At 35.5% G+C, this 18,496-nt stretch overlaps 1 protein-coding gene across 1 annotated transcript in view; it reads left to right on the top strand.

Moving 5' to 3' along the window:
• Positions 1–18,496, top strand: part of LOC150103000 (uncharacterized) — a 361,006-nt gene that overhangs the window by 191,229 nt on the left and 151,281 nt on the right. Inside the window, exon 11 of the mRNA XM_090397703.1 lies at positions 8,090–8,156. Within this exon, the coding sequence (XP_090253829.1) occupies positions 8,090–8,156 (67 nt within the window). The remainder of the gene's footprint in view (positions 1–8,089; positions 8,157–18,496) is intronic.

The raw sequence follows: 18,496 nt of genomic DNA on the forward strand, positions 1-18,496 counted from the left end.
ATGAATTTTAGTGTCATTGTCTCCAATAGAATTTGCTAAAGAGCATCCTAGTTGACAGAGTTGAAAGTCTTTGATTAGATTAGATTAGTAAATTACATACAAATTGGAGTTAGTTTTGTTCACAACATTTCTCTTGGAGTTGCGCAGTGAAGATTGGGCCATTTTATACCTGGGATGGCCTAAAACTGTACTTAGACTGGAAATTTTTTTAAGCAGTTAATTAGCAAAAATAAAGAAAGATACCACAATAATTACCACATTGTGGGTTATCAGAATGTGATAATTATTGGGTAATTTTAAAGGTGATAATTATTGGATAATTTTAAAGGTGACTGTGTTTGATTTGTGATCTTTACAATGTGTTTTTGCAATGAGCACTGATAGTAGCAGCATCTTTAAGAGGTTTAATCCTTCTTGTGCTGGAAGAATTTAGAAATATATGCTCGAGGACTAGCTTGTTAGAACATAAAAAAATCTAGGCTTATATTCTATGTCTTTCTGCCACAGTTTTATGTCTAGTGGCCTATTTTGATCTCATTCTATTGCTTTCTTATTCTTCTAGTTCTTTTTTTTTTCATGTATTTTATATCTGTGTAATAATTTTGGTGGTGTGTTATTCTCCATTTGATTTTGACATTGTAACAATTTTTATTGTATTTACTTATGTAATAATTTATTGGCTTTATATTCAAAGATTGTAAAATTTCTTCATTTGCTTTATTGTCTTACATGGGTATATCTAACTGCTTTCCCAAGAAATTTCAAAGTAGCAGTTTAAATTCATTTTTCTTTTTTTATGGTCTATGTTTTAATACATTTGGGTTTTAGGTTTGATCAGTTGAAGCTAAGTTAACTCCAAGGATACCACATAATTTGCAAAGATTTCAGTAGGGGCTTCTAACCCTATTACTTAGTGTCAAATGGAACAAAGGAGGATGTAAATCTTCCTTTGTTCCATTTGTTACTTCTGTACCATATTTACATATGGGAAAAGACATCTCTCTTTTTGCAAAACATTTTTTCCTAGGAAGAAAAAGATAAAATTAAGAGAATATGAAAAGAAAACCAAAATTATTTACTCTTATCATAGTGTGATAATGTTTTTGTAATAAAAATAGCAAAATTAAGTATATAACACAGTTTATTAAGCATAAATTTATTGTACAAGTATATAAAAAATAAATAAAATGTTTATGATAATTTTCTTAGCACATATAAAAAAAAAGGTTTTATAATCTTTCTCATCTTTAAGGTTTTGTTTAATAAATATCTTAACAATAGATCATTATCATAGTCATCATCATCATCCTTCAAGGATTTGGGCCCCAATGGCCTGTTCTGGTCTCATTCCATCTTTTCCTTGGTTGTCCCTGACTTCTATATCTTCCAACTAGGTAGTATTGGAGTATTTTTTTGGATGTACATTCTTTTGATATGTTCAATCCACTTCTTTCAGTATTCATATACTTTGTCCAGTACTCTATTTTTAGTTCTTCATGTATTTCTGTGCCTCTCTCTCTCTCTTTTTTTTTTTTTTTTTTTTTGTTCCAGAGCGTGTAACTGCTGTCTTTCACAGGAATTTCATATCTTCACATTCTATTCTTTTTTCTTCTCCAGTTTTTATGATCCATAATTCACTTTTGTATACAGTAGAGGAGGTCTTCCCAAAACTTTATAAACTCTTATTTTTGTATACTTTGAACTTGGTTAGGTTTGAAAATATTATTGATCATTCTTGTTATCTTTAGAAATTTTTATATTAATGTCTTCTTCTTTTGTATATGATACAGCACATCTAAGGTATTTAAAAGTAGTTCATTTGGTTTTGAATCATGATTTTACTTCTGACTGGAGATGGTCCTTTAAAAGCCATGGTTTTTGTTTTCCTGTTGATATTTGCATTTTGAATTTTTTAATAATTATAATAAATTTAGTTTAATCCTTTATCCAAGTGTGAGCAAACAAAGTTTGCACCTGAAAATATCTTCAGGACTGAGGTAAGGTAGTGCAACTCGTAGCAAAGGTGGACCATGCTAACATCGCTCCTATCTCAGTATCTCCCATAATGCAAAACACATCTCCTTGCAGATATGAATAATGCATTAAGGGAAGGGCCACTATTGAGTTCTCTTCAGTGGGAGCCAGGCCCAGAAGTGGAGATACCAGGCAGAAGCAATGGTGAGGTCATCTTTACCTATAGGAGTTGCCAAAAGGTGTGCCACCTTTTTATTAAATTACTCTGGATTTAGAGAAAGATGTTGAAAGTTTATTTTTCACTTGGTCAGACTATAATAAATTTAGTTTAATCCTTTATCCAAGTGTGAGCAAACAAAGTTTGCGCCTGAAAATATCTTCAGGACTGGGGTAAGGTAGTACAACACTGGGAAACTCGTAGCAAAGGTGAACCAAGCTAACATCACTCCTATCTCAGTATCTCCCATAATTCAAAACACATCTCCTTGCAGATATGTATAATGTTATGCATTAAGGGAAGGGCCACTACTCTGCCTGGTATCTCCACTTCTGGGCCTGGCTCCCACTGAAGAGACCTCAATAAAAGTCGAAACTGGTCTGGGTAGTGACCCTTCCCTTAATGCATAACATTATACATATCTGCAAGGAGATGTATTTTGAATTATGGGAGATACTGAGATAGGAGTGATGTTAGCTTGGTCCACCTTTGCTACAAGTTATCCAGTGTTGTACTACCTTACCTCAGTCCTGAAGATATTTTCAGGTGCAAACTTTGTTTGCTCACACTTGGATAAAGGATTAAACTAAATTTATTATAGTCTAACCAAGTGAAAAATAAATGTTTAATAATTATGTTTAAGGAGTATATTGATCTTTGGAGTTCATCTTCACTTCTTGATATGATTATCTTTTTTTTATGTGGTTACCACCCATGAAAGGTTATTACTAAACCTATAGTGCATTTATACTGTGGGTGTGCTAAGGATTCCCCCTCCCCCCCATTTTTGTCAATTTTATTATTTTTTTGTGATTTGTTTTTATTTATTTTACATTTTTTTACATATTCTGGTTATCTGCAAACAAAAAGGTATTAAGTATAGTTCCATGATCCTGTTTAAATGCTGATTTTATATTTTTCTTCCAATTCTTTACCCTTTCATCTATATAGATGAATAAGAGTAGTGACATTGGACAACCTTCATGGAACCCATCTGTTTATTGATTTCCATTCTACAACTTTTTGATTGATTCTTATAGCTGTTTGTTTTGGTACATGCTAGTTATTGCAGCAAGCAACTGATTTAGAATATTTAGATTCTTGAGTATGGTCCACACTTTGTTCCTTAAGACCCTGTCAAAGACTTTCTGGTCATCTAAAAATTCTATGTGTGGATTTTTATAGTGAATATGTAGTGTTTTTCCATTAAGATTTTTAATGTAAAAGCTGGGTCATTGCATGACTGTCCTTTTCGGAAGCCATTTTGCTCTTCAAAAAGTTGATCTTCGACATATGATTTGAGTTTTGAAGTTAATATTTGTGCATATTACTTATAACCAGTATTTAGGAAACTTATTCTGCTGTAGTTTTCATAGTTGCACTTATTGCCTTTTTTATATATTGGAATGATGATTGCCTTATTCCAACTTTCTGATATTTTTCCTTGCTGCCAGATATTGCTAAATAATTTTAAAAGTTGTTTTGATGAATAGGATGTCTGCATATTTAATAAGTTCCATAAAAATAGATGTAGTGGAAAATGCAAATTTTATTTAGTAACTAAGCTTATTTGCATACTAGATGAATGTAAAAATGACTGAATGTTCTTCAAATTTCTATATATATTTATCTGAGAGCCCGTCTGGTTTGCCAAGTGGTTAGCTATCCGCTGTACAGCCAAAAGGCTGCAGGTTCAAATTCTGCTGTGGACATGGATGTTTGTGATTGTCTGTGGAAATATTAGTGATTGTGGAGGTGGTGGGTATAGATGCCGTTGGTGTGGTTTCAGTTAGTTGTAGTTGGTGGATTGTACAGAGAGTAGGTGCCCTCCTTTGATGAGTCTTTGGACTCCCTGCAGGTGTCACGTAATAGTAATAATAATCCTACACATGAGAGGTACAGAACCTATAGCATATTAGTACCATGTGTGAGGTGGAGATGAGGGTTGAAAAAGAAGAAACCTGTTGACATTCTTCTTAAAGAGCTGTAGGTTACTAGGAACAACATCATGAGAATGGCTGTTCCAGAGGATAGAGGTAGGTGGAATAAATGAGGAAGAGGAGAAGTAGGTTTGATGAGTTTGCAGTTGTACTGTAAAAGGATGTTGGAGAGCAATTTCTCTTGTTCTAACAGGCCTGACAGCATATGGAGGAATGATGTTTGCGAAATTTCTGGAGTCGTGACCATGGAAGTACCAGTAGAAGAAACACAGAGCTGAAACATTGCATCTGTGAGATAGAGGTTGAAGTGAGCCTGTGAGGAAAGGTGGCATCTCTGAGCCAAATTGCTCTCCATACTGGTGGTCACTGTGTTTCTTCTACAGTACCTGTAGAAGAAAATGTCAGTATCCTGTACAATACAGTCTGGCTGCTAGATGTAAATACTGTCTGGTGCCAGCCTGTGTTACCACCATTTTAACTGCTGTACCCTTGAAATGGAAGAGGGTCTGGGTCTTTAAGCACGTTAGCCATTCCTTTGAAGGGTATCACTCACACTGCATGGTAGTGGGGGGGGGGGGAAGCCTGAACCTGTGCTCGGGGCAATGGGCAATGAAGGTCATCTACTACCTGGTGGTCTAATTGGTATTTCCTCCTACTAGGAATTTGATTCTTTAGAGAAACTTGTAACATTAAGATTATAATATATAGACACCTTTACACAAGGATATTATATTTTAATTTGCCAAATATTTCAGTCTGAAAATAACAGACTGTCTTCAGTGGCTACATAAGAACAGTTTTTAACAAGGTGGAATACCAACAATTGATCATTCAAAAGTAGAACAAGCTTCTTGATGTTATATCGCTAAGCATTAAAGAGAGGGAAACATTTTTTATCAGAGTAATGATTAAATTAAAGATATTAATTTATAAATAACATTAGACTAATGTAAAATTAAAGTCTTAATTTAAAAAAAAATTATATATATATTAATGTGTTATCCTGATTAAACTTTCCCATATTTTTAATAAAGATATACATTCGATTCAAGGTAGGGCGTTGAAGTAAGGCCTCGGCACTTTCTTTAAATAAACGTTCAAATTTATAGCGACATCTGTGTAGGAGGCGAGTCTTGGGCCAGAGGATGTGCCTTGTCTCTGTTCCATGCTGAGCCAATCTAGAGTTATCGGATTTGTTGTGCTGAATGTATGATTGATGTTCTTGAATTCTTTTTTCTATAGAGCATCCTGTTTGTTCAAAGTAGGACAGATTGCAGTTACAAGGAACTTGATACACACCAAGCAGAGACATAGTTGAGTATTTATCTTTAGAAGAGGGGGGAAATAGGTGGATATTTTGTTAATAGGTATATAAGTGGTTGTTAAATCATATTTCTTCAGAATTCTTGAAATTGGTTCTGAAATCCCGGAAATATAAGGAATTGGAACTCGACATATTGAATCTTTATTGTTTTGGATTGGCTTGTAAGAATCGAACAGATGTTGTGTACTCTTTTTGGAGAAGCCATTTAATTTCATGTGGTGTTTGATAGTTGAAAGTTCTTTCTGTAATTCACAAGGAGTTGAACAATTAGTTCTGGCTTGTCGGATTAAACATTTTATGATTCCTGTTTTTTGATAAAGATGATGAGCAGATTATTAATTTAATCATTATTCTGATAAAAAATGTTTTCCTCTCTTTATTGCTTAACGATATAACATCACACGGCTTGTTCTACTTTTGAATGATCAATTATTGGTATTCCACCTTGTTAAAACTGTTCCTATGTAGCCACCGAAGATAGTCTGTTATTTTCAGACTGAAATATTTGGCAAATTAAAATATAATATTCTTGCGTAAATGTGTCTATATGTTATACTCCTACTAGGAAGATATCCTTTTGCAGGGGGAATGCTCATTGCAAATATCAGAGCCCCTTTTCTGGAAACAGGCCACACCATGGGAAGGTGGAGTTGATGACAGGGAGAGGCTGTATGTTGAGCATTCCTGCCCATTTGGTGTCCCCTCACTGTTAATAAAGATGTCAGTATCCTGTACTGTTGAATACCATCTCAAAAAAAGCATTGGGAATAGAGCTTTTTAAATAATAAGGATCGAGTATTTTCAGGCAGCAGTCAGGGAAAAAAAAGAGTAAGTAGTTATATTAATAATTGAACCTTACACATGAAAATAAATGGGAGCCATTTACAAGTAGCCTGAGCAGCATGGACAGATTCAAACTGGTAATTTAGATATTGTGCGTAATCTGTGCCTGTGAGTCCACTGAAGGTGCCATTGGTGAAGAAATGCTTTCTAAATTTCTGACTTGGGACTTGGATTAGTCATTACTAAAACCATGTTCCAGCATAAAGATGTACAATTCACAAGAAAGTTTCGCATAAAAAACATCTTATTTATTTATTACAGTTTTATTCACATTAATATGATTTGATTTTTCAGGAATACAAGAGTGCACAGTAGATTTGAATTGGGAAGTGGTGCCATATATTTTTGAGTAAGATAAATTATTGTCACATTGAAATTACAGATGTATAATAAATTTTTAAAAGGAATCAGAGTTGAGCAGCTTTCAAATATGAGTTGTATATTCAGCTATACAAATATTATTAAAGAAAAGTTGAAGAATTTGAGCAAGAGAAAACTAACTTTAAGAGATAATGTCAAAATCTGAAGAACATCTTGTGATAGAGTTGGGCAGGAATCATGTAGTGAGTAAAAAAAAAACATAAAAGTAAGAATGCTCTGCTGGATTTCGAGATATTGGAGACATTCCAAGAAAAAAAAATGCAGTTGAAATTTCCTAGAAAAAGTGAGATCTCTTCAAGAACAGAATATTTATTACTCAATAAACTGAAAGATTATGAAAACAGAAAATGTGACGAGTATCTAAATAAAGTTAGGAAGAGAATTCTTGAGGAAGTTTATGGATATGTGAAGGCAATTTTTTTTTAATTGTTAAAGGCAAAAATTATGTTTATCTTGTAAGTGATGTTGAAAGATTAAATTAAAAAACAAAGTTGTAAACTGTCTTTAAATTATATTTTCTACATTTCTGTTCCTCCTACCCCCACAAATAAACTTTGAGTGGTCAGTGATGAGTCTGGAAAAAGGTTCACTTTTTAGTTATTTCTTATATGAAAAAAAACTTGAGGGAAGATGGAATCCCAGTAATTTACTGCTTTTATATTCTATGCTTTATCTTTTACTTTGTTTAATTGATTATCATCCTTGCTAACATTTCAGACTTCATTTACAAATGGAAGGCAGAACTGCATGCTTTAACATTTTTTAAATACATTAATGAAATAACATTTGAAAGTGATCATGCCTCTGCCATTCATTCAGTATTGATAATGTCCTGACATTGGAAAGATCTTGGTTCAATAAACTATTAATAAAAGCTTTTCAATCTGAAGGTGATTTAACTAGTCTTGTGTGAATTGAAGATGGCTGGATTTTCCACCTGGAAACACCGGTTTATTTTTTAAAATATTCTACAGAACAAACTGACCAGAGAATGCATACATATTTGGGCATGAGATTATGCAGATAGTCTTATCTACTGCTCTATCAGGACACTGATTAGATTTATATGAAACCAATTATTTTTAATATTAATAACCAGTAATTTTTAATATCTTCCTCTTAACATGTCAGACTTATGGCTGTTGTGGAAAGTAATATTAAAACTAATCATAAATTTCATTCATTTCTAAAAACAAATTATTACATGAAAAATTCTACACTTATTTCTGATTCAGTTATCTGTTAGTAAACACCATTGGCATTTATACACAGGAGGGAAAAAAAGTTATATATTGAATTACTTAAGTATAATACTGTATGTATGCTTTATTATGTTGAAAATTTCAGTTGCATAATAATTGAAATATTTTAATATGATATAAATACAGATTTAATTTCTTGGTCATGTAGGATGCTACTGGTGAAGTAGAAGTATGGCATGAAGATGTTCAGTTTTACAAAATTTATGATGAAAAAGGCAAGGTTTTAAATCTTTAATTCTTTTATATGATTATTATTATTATTATTATTATTATGGGCAACTCCAGGGAGTCCTTAGACTCATCGAAGGAGGCCCTAAACATCATGTCCACACAACTATTCGACATTCTCACAGTATCTATCATACCTTGCCTTGAACTCATTCACTGTCATAGCACCCACAACAGACTCTGGCAGCTTATTCCACTCAATACAAAATTAATAACGGAAAAAACTCACGTACAAAGATTATTTAATAGTATAATTTTCGGCTAGGCGAAAATTATACTATTAAATAATTTTGTACGTGAGTTTTTTTCATTATTAATTTTGTATCGATATGTCTACTCACGGTATACCTCTTTTAAAACTTATTCCACTCATTTACCACTCTAAAAGTAAAGAACCCAGCTCTAACACTCTTGCTAACCACACTTTTGCCCAGCTTCCATAATGTCCCCTAGTTCTCCCACCACCAGTCCTGATCTCCAAAATATCCTCTGAATTAATCCTATAGAAACCCTTGAGCAATTTGAATGTCTCAATCATATCTCCCCTTTTCTGCCTATCAACTAATTTCTGCAACCCACGAATCTTCAAAGTTCTCATAAGGTTCATTCCATAGACCTGCTATCATCTTGGTCACTCGCCTCTGGATCCTCTCCACCTCCTCTCCATCAAGAAGAAATCCTGGCACCCAGATCTGGGCACAGAGCCAAGATGGGGTCTTATCAAGGCTCAATGAAAAGGAACAATAACTTGCTTATCTCTGCTCATCAAAGTATTCTTCAACATCCAAGTGATGTGATGACCTGATTTAGCCACTTTTGCGATGTGCCCCCTAAACTTCAACTCCCTATCCACCAACTCCCAAGTCCCTGGCCTCATCAATCTCCTGGAGTACAGTTCCACCAGTGTCGTATACTGCTAATCTTTTCATCCCAAAATGCATAATCTTACATTTTGTCACATTAAATTGACATCCATTCTCCTTAGCCCAGAACTCCAATCTATCCAAGTCTTCCTGCAAAACTTTGACATCTTCTGCATTCACTATTGCCCTACCTAACTTTGTATCATCAGCGAACAAATGAACTGTTCCTCTTAGATCCTTCCCTATATCATTAATGAACAAATTAAACAGCAGTGGTCCAAGAACAGAACCCTGTGGCACACCACTAGTCATATGCCATCTTTTGGACTCTACTCCTGAATAAACTACTCTCTGATGTCTCTCCATCAACCACCCACCTATCCATCTCACCAACCTTATATCCATTCCCATATGTTGTAGTTTATGGATTAGAATTCCATGCTTTATCCTGTCAAATGCCTTAGCCAGCTTCAGCAGTAACCATTACCCTTATCCAGTTCAACCATCACTGTGTTATAAAACTTGAGCAAGTTACTGAGGCATGATCTACCCTTCACAAAGCCATGCTGTCCCCCATACAGTATCTCATTTTCATCAATCCATTCCTGTATTTTTCCCTTGACTACTTTCTCCAAGACCTTGACAACGACTCCTGATATACTGATCGGTCGGTAATTTGCAACAGTAGTCTTGGATCCTCCTTTATGCAGTGGAACTATTTTCCCCTCTTTCCACACCTTCGGGACTAAACCAGACCCCCAAGACTTAGATTAAACAACATGGTCAAGGGCATCGATAATTCTTTAGCCGCTTCACGTAAGACCTGTGCCGGTATACCATCCAGTCCCACAGATGTATTCACATTAAAGTTCTGTAATAGACTATTCACCTCCACTTCATTCATCACAATTCCCATATAAACTAATGGTTCCTTCATTTTTTCAATGTCACCACCTGGATGATATACTCTTCCAAAGTGCTCGCTCAGTAATTCCACTATATAGACTTATTCAGTGACCTTACCATCGTCATTCCTTAAAATCATTCTGCCATTTACAGGTTTTTTTGCTTGCAGCATATTGAAAGAACTGTTTGTTAATCTCTTTAGCTTGCATAGCTAGTTTTCTTTTATAATCCGCTTTTGCTTTTTTTTTTACCACACTCGTTACCCTTCTGGCTTGCGCTTTATACCGTTCGTGTGCCTGCAGGTCACCTTTCTCTTTAAATTCCCTCCGCAGTTGTTTCTTTTTTTGCAGCTCAAGCTTAATGGTATTATTTATCCATTTAATCTCTACTTGTTTTACTATTTGGACCCCTCTGTATAAAATCAGCCATAACCTCCTATAAATGCTCCTTGACCACTTCCCATGCTCTTTCGACATCTAGCCCTTGCAGTTTTACATGCCATGCCGCTGATCCAAGCAATCTCCTAAGCTTGTCATACTTGCCAGCAAGGTAATTCCACATATACCCTGTCTTAATTGAAAATTCCACACCTTTAGCCACCTCAGAGCGACCTTATGATCACTCTCACCAATAGGTGGCAACATGGTCATATTCATTACAGTCAAATTCTCAGATGCTATTACCAGGTCAAGCACTCTCACACCCCTAGTATTTTCAATTACATGCTGTCTCAGATAGTTATCCCTTAATAATTGAATAAAATCCATTTCCTTCCTCACGTGTGTCCTCTCCTCCTTCCAATCAATGTTACCATAGTTGAAATCCCCCATAATAATTACCCTCCTTCCACTTTTTATGCCTACTATCTCCACCATTTATTCTATCACCTGGTCTATAGCAGCACCCAACTATATATTTTGTTCTGCCAGTCTCAATCTCACACCAAATAGCCTCAAATGAGCTCTTTTCACTATCCTGCAATACAACTTCAATTCTCCTTGGCTGCAGTTCATCAGCTATCATCAATAACATTCCTCCCCCCATTTTATTCTCTATGTCCCTCCTAAACACAACTATAACCTACACATTCTATCCCACTAACTATATCATCTTCCATCAGCCATGTTTTACTAATGCCAATAACCTGTGGCCAGGAAGAGCCAATCAAGGCCAGAAATTCTTCCTTCTTGTTCCTAATACTCCTGGCATTAGTAAACACGAAATGCAGAGGTCCCTTTGTCCCACCCCTATCTTGATGCATTATTCTAACTATCCCATTCCGATTTCTTGTCCTTAGTACTGGCTCGGGTACATTATATACATTCTTAACACTCACTGATGTCTGCATATCCATTCCCCCCCCTCCTTGGTAGTTCTAGTTTCCCTGGTTCTGCACATCCATTTTCACTCCATTCAGCAACATTTTTTCCAGTCTCTGCACACCAAATCCATTCAAATGCAGGCCATCCATCTTGTATAAATCCTTTCGCCAATCAAACTCATTCCACACATCCACAAATTCCACACCACACCGTCTGCATAACGTCCGCATAAAGTCATTTGCGATTATGGCCCTCCTTCTAAACTCCTCTCTGTCATTCCTGCGCAACAGACTCACCATCCTAACTCTGTCACTCTTTTCTTTTGCTACCTTTAAAGTCCTCTCTCATAAAAAATTTATCTCCTTTCAATTCATTCTTACCTGCCACAACTATCAATTCTTTCACCCTCTGTTTTTGCGCTCTAATACTCTCACTTACATCCTTAAATTTCACACCCGGTAAGTACGATTTAGTTAAACTCCCGTCTATCACTCCTCTTAATACGAGTCACCATAGAACACTCTTTCCTTCATTTCAGAAACTCTCCCACTCTTACGCTTATTTTTTCTTTGAAACACTTATTTATTTCCATTAGCCGAGGCACTCTGGAAAGAGTTTTGCAGGTGCTCCAACTCTCGCTGTGCACTGTGTGTATCACTGTGCGCAACCTAGCGATCTCACTCCCTACAAATAATTTCTCATTTTTTTTCATCATTTAAACCATTTTATCTCTCTGTATAGTTGCTTTCACTCTCTCTTTGATCACTGCTCTCATTGCCATTTTGTACAACATCGCAATTCCCTATCAAGCCACTATTTTCACTCACATTCTGGCTTTCTTCAACCATAACTATCTCACGACCTGACACATACTTAATTTCCTCACTTTGCTTACACTTTCTGCACATTCTCCCACCACTCACTTTCCATCCAAACTCCAGCCTCCTTAGGGAATGCATACATCCCACACACACATCACATTGGACAAACTCCCTCACATTACAATTTTTGAACAAAGGCATCGTATTTTTGGATGCCATTATCTTACGTCGCATTGGCGCCATGTGCTATTCTATGAAACATATTGTTAAAATACTAAGTTATATAAAACGGAATTCACACCAAAATCACACAGACACAACAAGCTACCAAAAATAAACAATACTACGTTAAAATTTAAACCAATATTCCAATTTTCACTCAAAATTATACTTAGCATTCGAGAGCTCTCTGAAAACACTACACACTGTGGCCCTCTAGCGGCAACCCCTAATGATGCATGGACAGTTTTGATGATGGCTTATTTACAGAATGAACTATGCATGTAATGGAAAAATTACTACCAGGCATATTCACTATAAGTTTTGATATCTTATAGCATAGTCATTTCATTTGGAACAGAATTTTTTGCATACAAAAATTAAGAAATTGTGATTGCTTCAGCCATTTCTTAATGTAAAATTTTGAATAACTAGAAACCTCATTGTATCTTTGATGCTGGCCAGTCCCTAGACACTTTTTTTTTTTTACCTAACTGCTTTTGTGAGTCTTGAACAACCAAGATGAAGACATCTGGTTCTTCATCCCACTGGTAATAATGCCCAAGAGATGTGCTCCTGAGATAATGCCTGTCCTTTATTATTTCTAAGTATATTATTCTTAGATACTACTCCACAGCATGGGGGTGAAGAGAAAAGATTACACCTCCTTCAAATGATTGTAGCCTTTCACTGCTCTCATGTCAGTGCTTCTAAAGTAATGGAGACGATCATCAGCAGTCAACTTCTTCAGCACCTAGAGAACATTCAGCTAATCATTGATCACCAGTATGGATTCTGCCAGTTGAGATCCACAGCAGATTTCCTTGTCTACCCACCTCCAGATGCATGCCATAAAAAGGTTGGAAGAAACTTGTGATGTTGCAATTAACATTTTCAAGATGTTTGATAGGATTTGGCAACAAGGACTTCTCACTAAATTGCATTCTTATAGTATGTCTACCTTCCATCCTTTATAATTAGATTGCCAGTTTTCTCTCAGATTGTTCACTTTGTGTTATGTTGGAAGGTATTCACTCTTCATATTTTGTGATTAATAATGGTGTTCCTCAGATCTCTGTTATTTCATCCATCCTCTTTCTCATATACATAAATAACCTTCTTTCATTGGTCTCATTACCTGTTCATAGTTTAGCTGATGATAGCACTTAGCACTCTTCATTCCTCCTATTTATATGCAAACTTTGTTGCATGCAGACATCTCAAGCTTCAGGATCATCTATTATCTCTGTCCTTTTAAACACTGATCTCCATACCTTCTTTGATGGGATGATGATAGCCTAGTATCCTTAATGCTTCCAGTACATGATTTTGTCTTTGTTCTCACAAAAATGATCTCATTTCTTCCCCTTTTGCCGTTGATCATGCCTAGGTTTTTGCAAGTACACCTAAGATCTCTGAAAATTTTCAATTCTGTCCAGAAGAGAGTAGTTTGGCTAATTGGCGACACTCTCTCACAGAATTACAGACAGTGTTTACACATTGTGTCTTTTTTTGCAGATATTTTCATGGATGCTGGTCAGCAGAACTGGCATTATCATGTCCATATTTCTGCTAAAACAACAATAATACAAGCATCTGATCTGCTACATCCTTTTACAGTTGAATTGTTGACTTGGTGAACCTTCTACTATCTCTACCTCGGTTTTGTGGAACAATTGTGAAATATTCCCCAAAGACTATCACCTCCAGTTCTTCAAAAGAATATGAACGAGTTGCTTTCTCTTGACCTCTGCTACAGTCTTTGTAGCCTCTTCTCTGTAGATGTGGTGTGTGTGTGTGTGTGTGTGTGTGTGTGTGTGTGTGTGTGTGTGTGTGTGTGTGTGTGTGTGTGTGTGTTTTAGGGAAAAAAGTAAGCAAGTAGAGATTACAGTTTGCCTCTTGTCTGCTAGATGATGCAATAATTGTTTTTCATTTGCTGCCAGTGAAGTCACATTAATTTTTGGTTATAATTAATAGTTTTCCTCTTGACCAATAGATGGCGCCACATTTTGTATTTTCCATTTTGAAGGCATGATATGTGTCAGATTTTTGTGTAATATAAAGGCTAGCCTTATTTTAAAACTAAGAAGATATGTTGAATATATGCTTTTCAGATTTTCCAGTCCTACCAAAAAATACATATACAGGGTGTTCGGGATAAATTTGACATATTTATAATTAATTATATTTTTCCGTAAGTTACATGTATTAACACACACTTCTCTTCATTTAAAAGTTTGGACCCTTCTTCATTCATATACAAGATGTCAGAAAGGATGGATAGCTGGAACCCACCTGAATCATGGAAGAGAATAACTTGTATCATGATGATTCGTGCCCGCCATCAAAATAAGGATATTACGACTGCTGCCCAATGCTCCCTGAATACAGTAAAAACAATCAGGCATGAACTAGAGACTTGCAATGGTGACTACGAGGATGTAGCAAGAAGAAAGATCCCTAGCAGACGATCTGATTGCGTTTACAGCAGAATTCCTCGCAAATCTGCAGGAACAGGTGTTGAAGAACCCTGGCATTGGAATTCGGGCTTTGTTCGTGGAGTTGCTAACTGTAGTCAAGCCCTGGATAACAAGGGTAGCCAATGGTAGGCCGTATGTATGGCAGCAGGATTCGGCCCCTTGCCACACCTCTGGGAAAAGTCAAAAATGGTTGTCTGAAAATTTCTACGACTTCACCAGTCCAAATGTTTGGCCTCCAAACTCCCCAGACCTTAACCCCATGGATTATTTTGTATGGGGCGCAGTTGAAAAAGACACCAATCGCACTTCCAGTAATACAAAAGCCCAGTTAATGGATAAAATTAAAACAGTTTTTGCGGCCCTTCCCAGGGAGACTGTAGCATCAGCTTGTTCGAGGTTCCGAAGCAGAATTGAAGCTGTGATCGATGCTAATGGTGGTTATTTTGAGTAAATCTTGTTGATAGTATTGTAATTAACTCTGCCTGTAATGTTTTTTTGTCAATTCATTAAATTTAATAGATACAAAGAAGATTTTCTTTTTCCTTACGAAACTGTCAAATTTATCCCGAACACCCTGTATACATATAAGTTCACATTTTATTGAAAAACTAAAATTCTCCTCCTCCTTGATGTCTTTATTCAGAAAAATCCTTCTAGGAGATTTAGCATTTTGCCAGCATATACACACACATCTCCAAAAGCCATCTCATAATTGTTAACTTTGACTAGCAGAGACAAGCAAGTTATTGTTCCTCTTTATTGAGCCTTGATAGGACCCCATCTTGACTGCTGCATGCAGATCTGGGTGCCAGGTTTTCTTGGTGATGAGAAGGAGGTGGAGAGGATCCAGACGCGAGTGACCAAGATGGTAGCAGGTCTTTGAAATGAACCTTACGAGAATAGGTTGAAGATTTGTGGATTACAGAACTGGTTGATAGGCAGAAAAGGAGTGATATGATTGAGACATACAAATTACTGAGGGTTTTTTACAAGATTAATTCAGAGGAAATTTTTCAGAATAGGTCTGGTGGTGTGAAAACTAGGGGCCATCCATGGAAACTGAGTAAGAGTGTGGTTAGCAAGGGTGTTAAAACTAGTTTTTTTGCTTGGAGAGTAGTGAATGAGTGGAACAGGTGCCAGAGTCTGTTGTGGGTGCCATGACTATGAATGAGTTGAAAACAAATTTTGGATAGTTCTTGACATGATGTTTAGGGCCTCCCTCGATGAGTCTAAGGACTCCTTGGAGTAGCCCATAATAATAATAATTAACAAAAAATACAGGCAATATGAAACTATAATAATAGATGATACCCATGTCTCTGGACACTGCTCTGAAAAAGGCACTATTTTAAATATCTTGGAAAATTTGGTTTCCAAATTAAAATAGTTCATTGATATGAACAGAATCATCAATAAAATAGATCATAAAGGAACTGTCACCTGTCTTACATATTACGTGGTGTAGCAGATGAAGTAAAGCACTTAATAATTATTGTTAAAAAAGCTTTCAAAACTATTTTCATTCATTTGTTACACAAAAGATTGATACAAGCCACCCTGCTCTAATGTTTTTCGTTTTCACTGTAATTACAGTTATGTATTTTGGGAAAAATTTATATCATCAAATTAGTTAAATATATATGAGATACTTTGGTTTATACACTAAAAAAAAGTCGAGACTAGTTGATCATTCAGTAATTATGGACCAAAGAAATTACTGTTATAATTTCTTATCAGGAGACTTCAAGAAACTACTGAGACAGTATGTATCCTAACTTGAACTTAAATATGCAGGTATAGCAGACGTATGTTTCTTCAGTCTTATTCATATTGGTAGTGTTGTTATGGGATCAGTGTAATCTGATGATACCCGGCATTGCTAGTGAGATATCAGGAATACTATACCTTTATTTTTCCATTACATGTTTGATTTCATTATGTTTAAATGCTATTGTTCTTATCAGCAATTAATAATATTCTTTCATGTTTAATCTTTTAGAAATATAAAAGTTACTTTCATGTTTTAGAGTAGTAGATAATAATATATATTGCTTAGAATTTCACCTTTTGTGATTGACTGTCCCATTAGCATTTCTAGTTAATAGTTTAAATTGACACTTACAATACATTTAGAGTGTAGAAAGATAGTACATAATAATATAAGTTCTGATGATAGCAGATGTGAAATATCATTTTGTTTTAACCAAATAAAAATGGAAAGCTGCATTGAATGGAATCACATCATCACATACGGAAACCTTGCATGTGCACATGTTAAAAGTATACAAAAATAAAACCTTTAGTAATTACAGTAATCTCTAAACTATCATTGTGCTTAGAAATTGTTATGTTGGTCATTTAACTGAGAATACAGTTAAATGAATAGGTTACATAGTGCTGTTCCCAGAGTCAGAGTCACTAAACTATTCAAGAATTGGTATGAGGGACTGAACCAGTATTAATACTGCAATATCCAAATTACCGTATTTGCCGGTGTATAAGACGCACTGACCTATAAGGCACACCCCCTGTTTTGTACACATTTTTAGGAAAAATACTTTATAATACACTGAATATTATAATGAATTTACAGTATTTCAAAGATAAAGTAATAAGTAGGTCTACTTTCAACAAATACTTAATCTAACTAGGAAGGAGTACCCACCTTTTAATCTTCTTCATCAAAACCCAGAAATTCATCTCCAGAGCTCAATGAAGAGACGCTTGAAACCTTTTCTAAATCAGAATCTGAGTCCTAATGCAACAAATTGTCCTCTGTACCATCCAGTGCATTCATTATTAATACCACACTTCTTAAATGATTTAACCACTGTCTCAGTTTTCACAGCATCCCATGAAGCTTTTGACCCACTCACAAACTTGTGAAATGCTAGACTTTTTCCTGATAGCATAACCTCAAAATCTGAAGACTGCATAAAGCTGTTCCACTTATCCTTCATAAATCCCTTAAATGGTTTATTAATACAGACATCTAAAGGTTGAAGCTGACTAGTTAGACCCCCTGAAATTACAGCTAACTGAGTTTTCAATTTCTTGAGTTTATTTTTAATATCTTCTGTTCTGTGAGAATGAAACTGATCCCATACTAGCAGGGCAGGCTTCTTCAACAGTATGTTAGGGCGCCTAGACCAAATTTTATCTATCCATAATTTCATTCCTCCTCCATCCATTCAGCCTTTTGCGTGAACATGTACAAACACTCATTTAAGCAGTTTTTCTTTGGGTAGCATCTTCCTTTTAAAAATCAATAGTGGCGGCAATTTTGTCCCATCAGCACAGCAGGATAAAACAACCGTGTAGTGAGTTTTTTCATGACCTGAAGTTTTAACAGTAACACTTTTTGGGCCCTTGGAATCTACAGTTTTGTTTGAGGGCACATCAAAAGTCAGCAGAATCTCGTCCATGTTTCCTATTTGTGCAAGTTCAAAATTTTCTTATTTCTTTGCTTTAATGACAAATTGATGAAATTCAATAATTTTTTCTTCATATTCGGCTGGCATCTTTTGTAATATTTTTGTTTTAGTCCGCATACATAGCTGGTTTCTCTTCATGAATCTTGAAAATCATGATGTTGATCCAGTAAAGTTGGTGATCCCTCTATTAGTGGCTATCGCTTTCTCTTGATGAATAATTATTTTTGTAGACACAAAGTCCTGCTTTTCTGTGGTCTAAAATCCAAATATTCAGTTCTGCGT

The sequence above is a fragment of the Typopeltis vanoorti genome, chromosome 9 (genome assembly GCF_054136105.1).
Source record: "Typopeltis vanoorti isolate ZY-2024b chromosome 9, IOZ_Tvanoo_1.0, whole genome shotgun sequence".
NCBI lineage: Eukaryota > Metazoa > Arthropoda > Arachnida > Uropygi > Thelyphonidae > Typopeltis > Typopeltis vanoorti.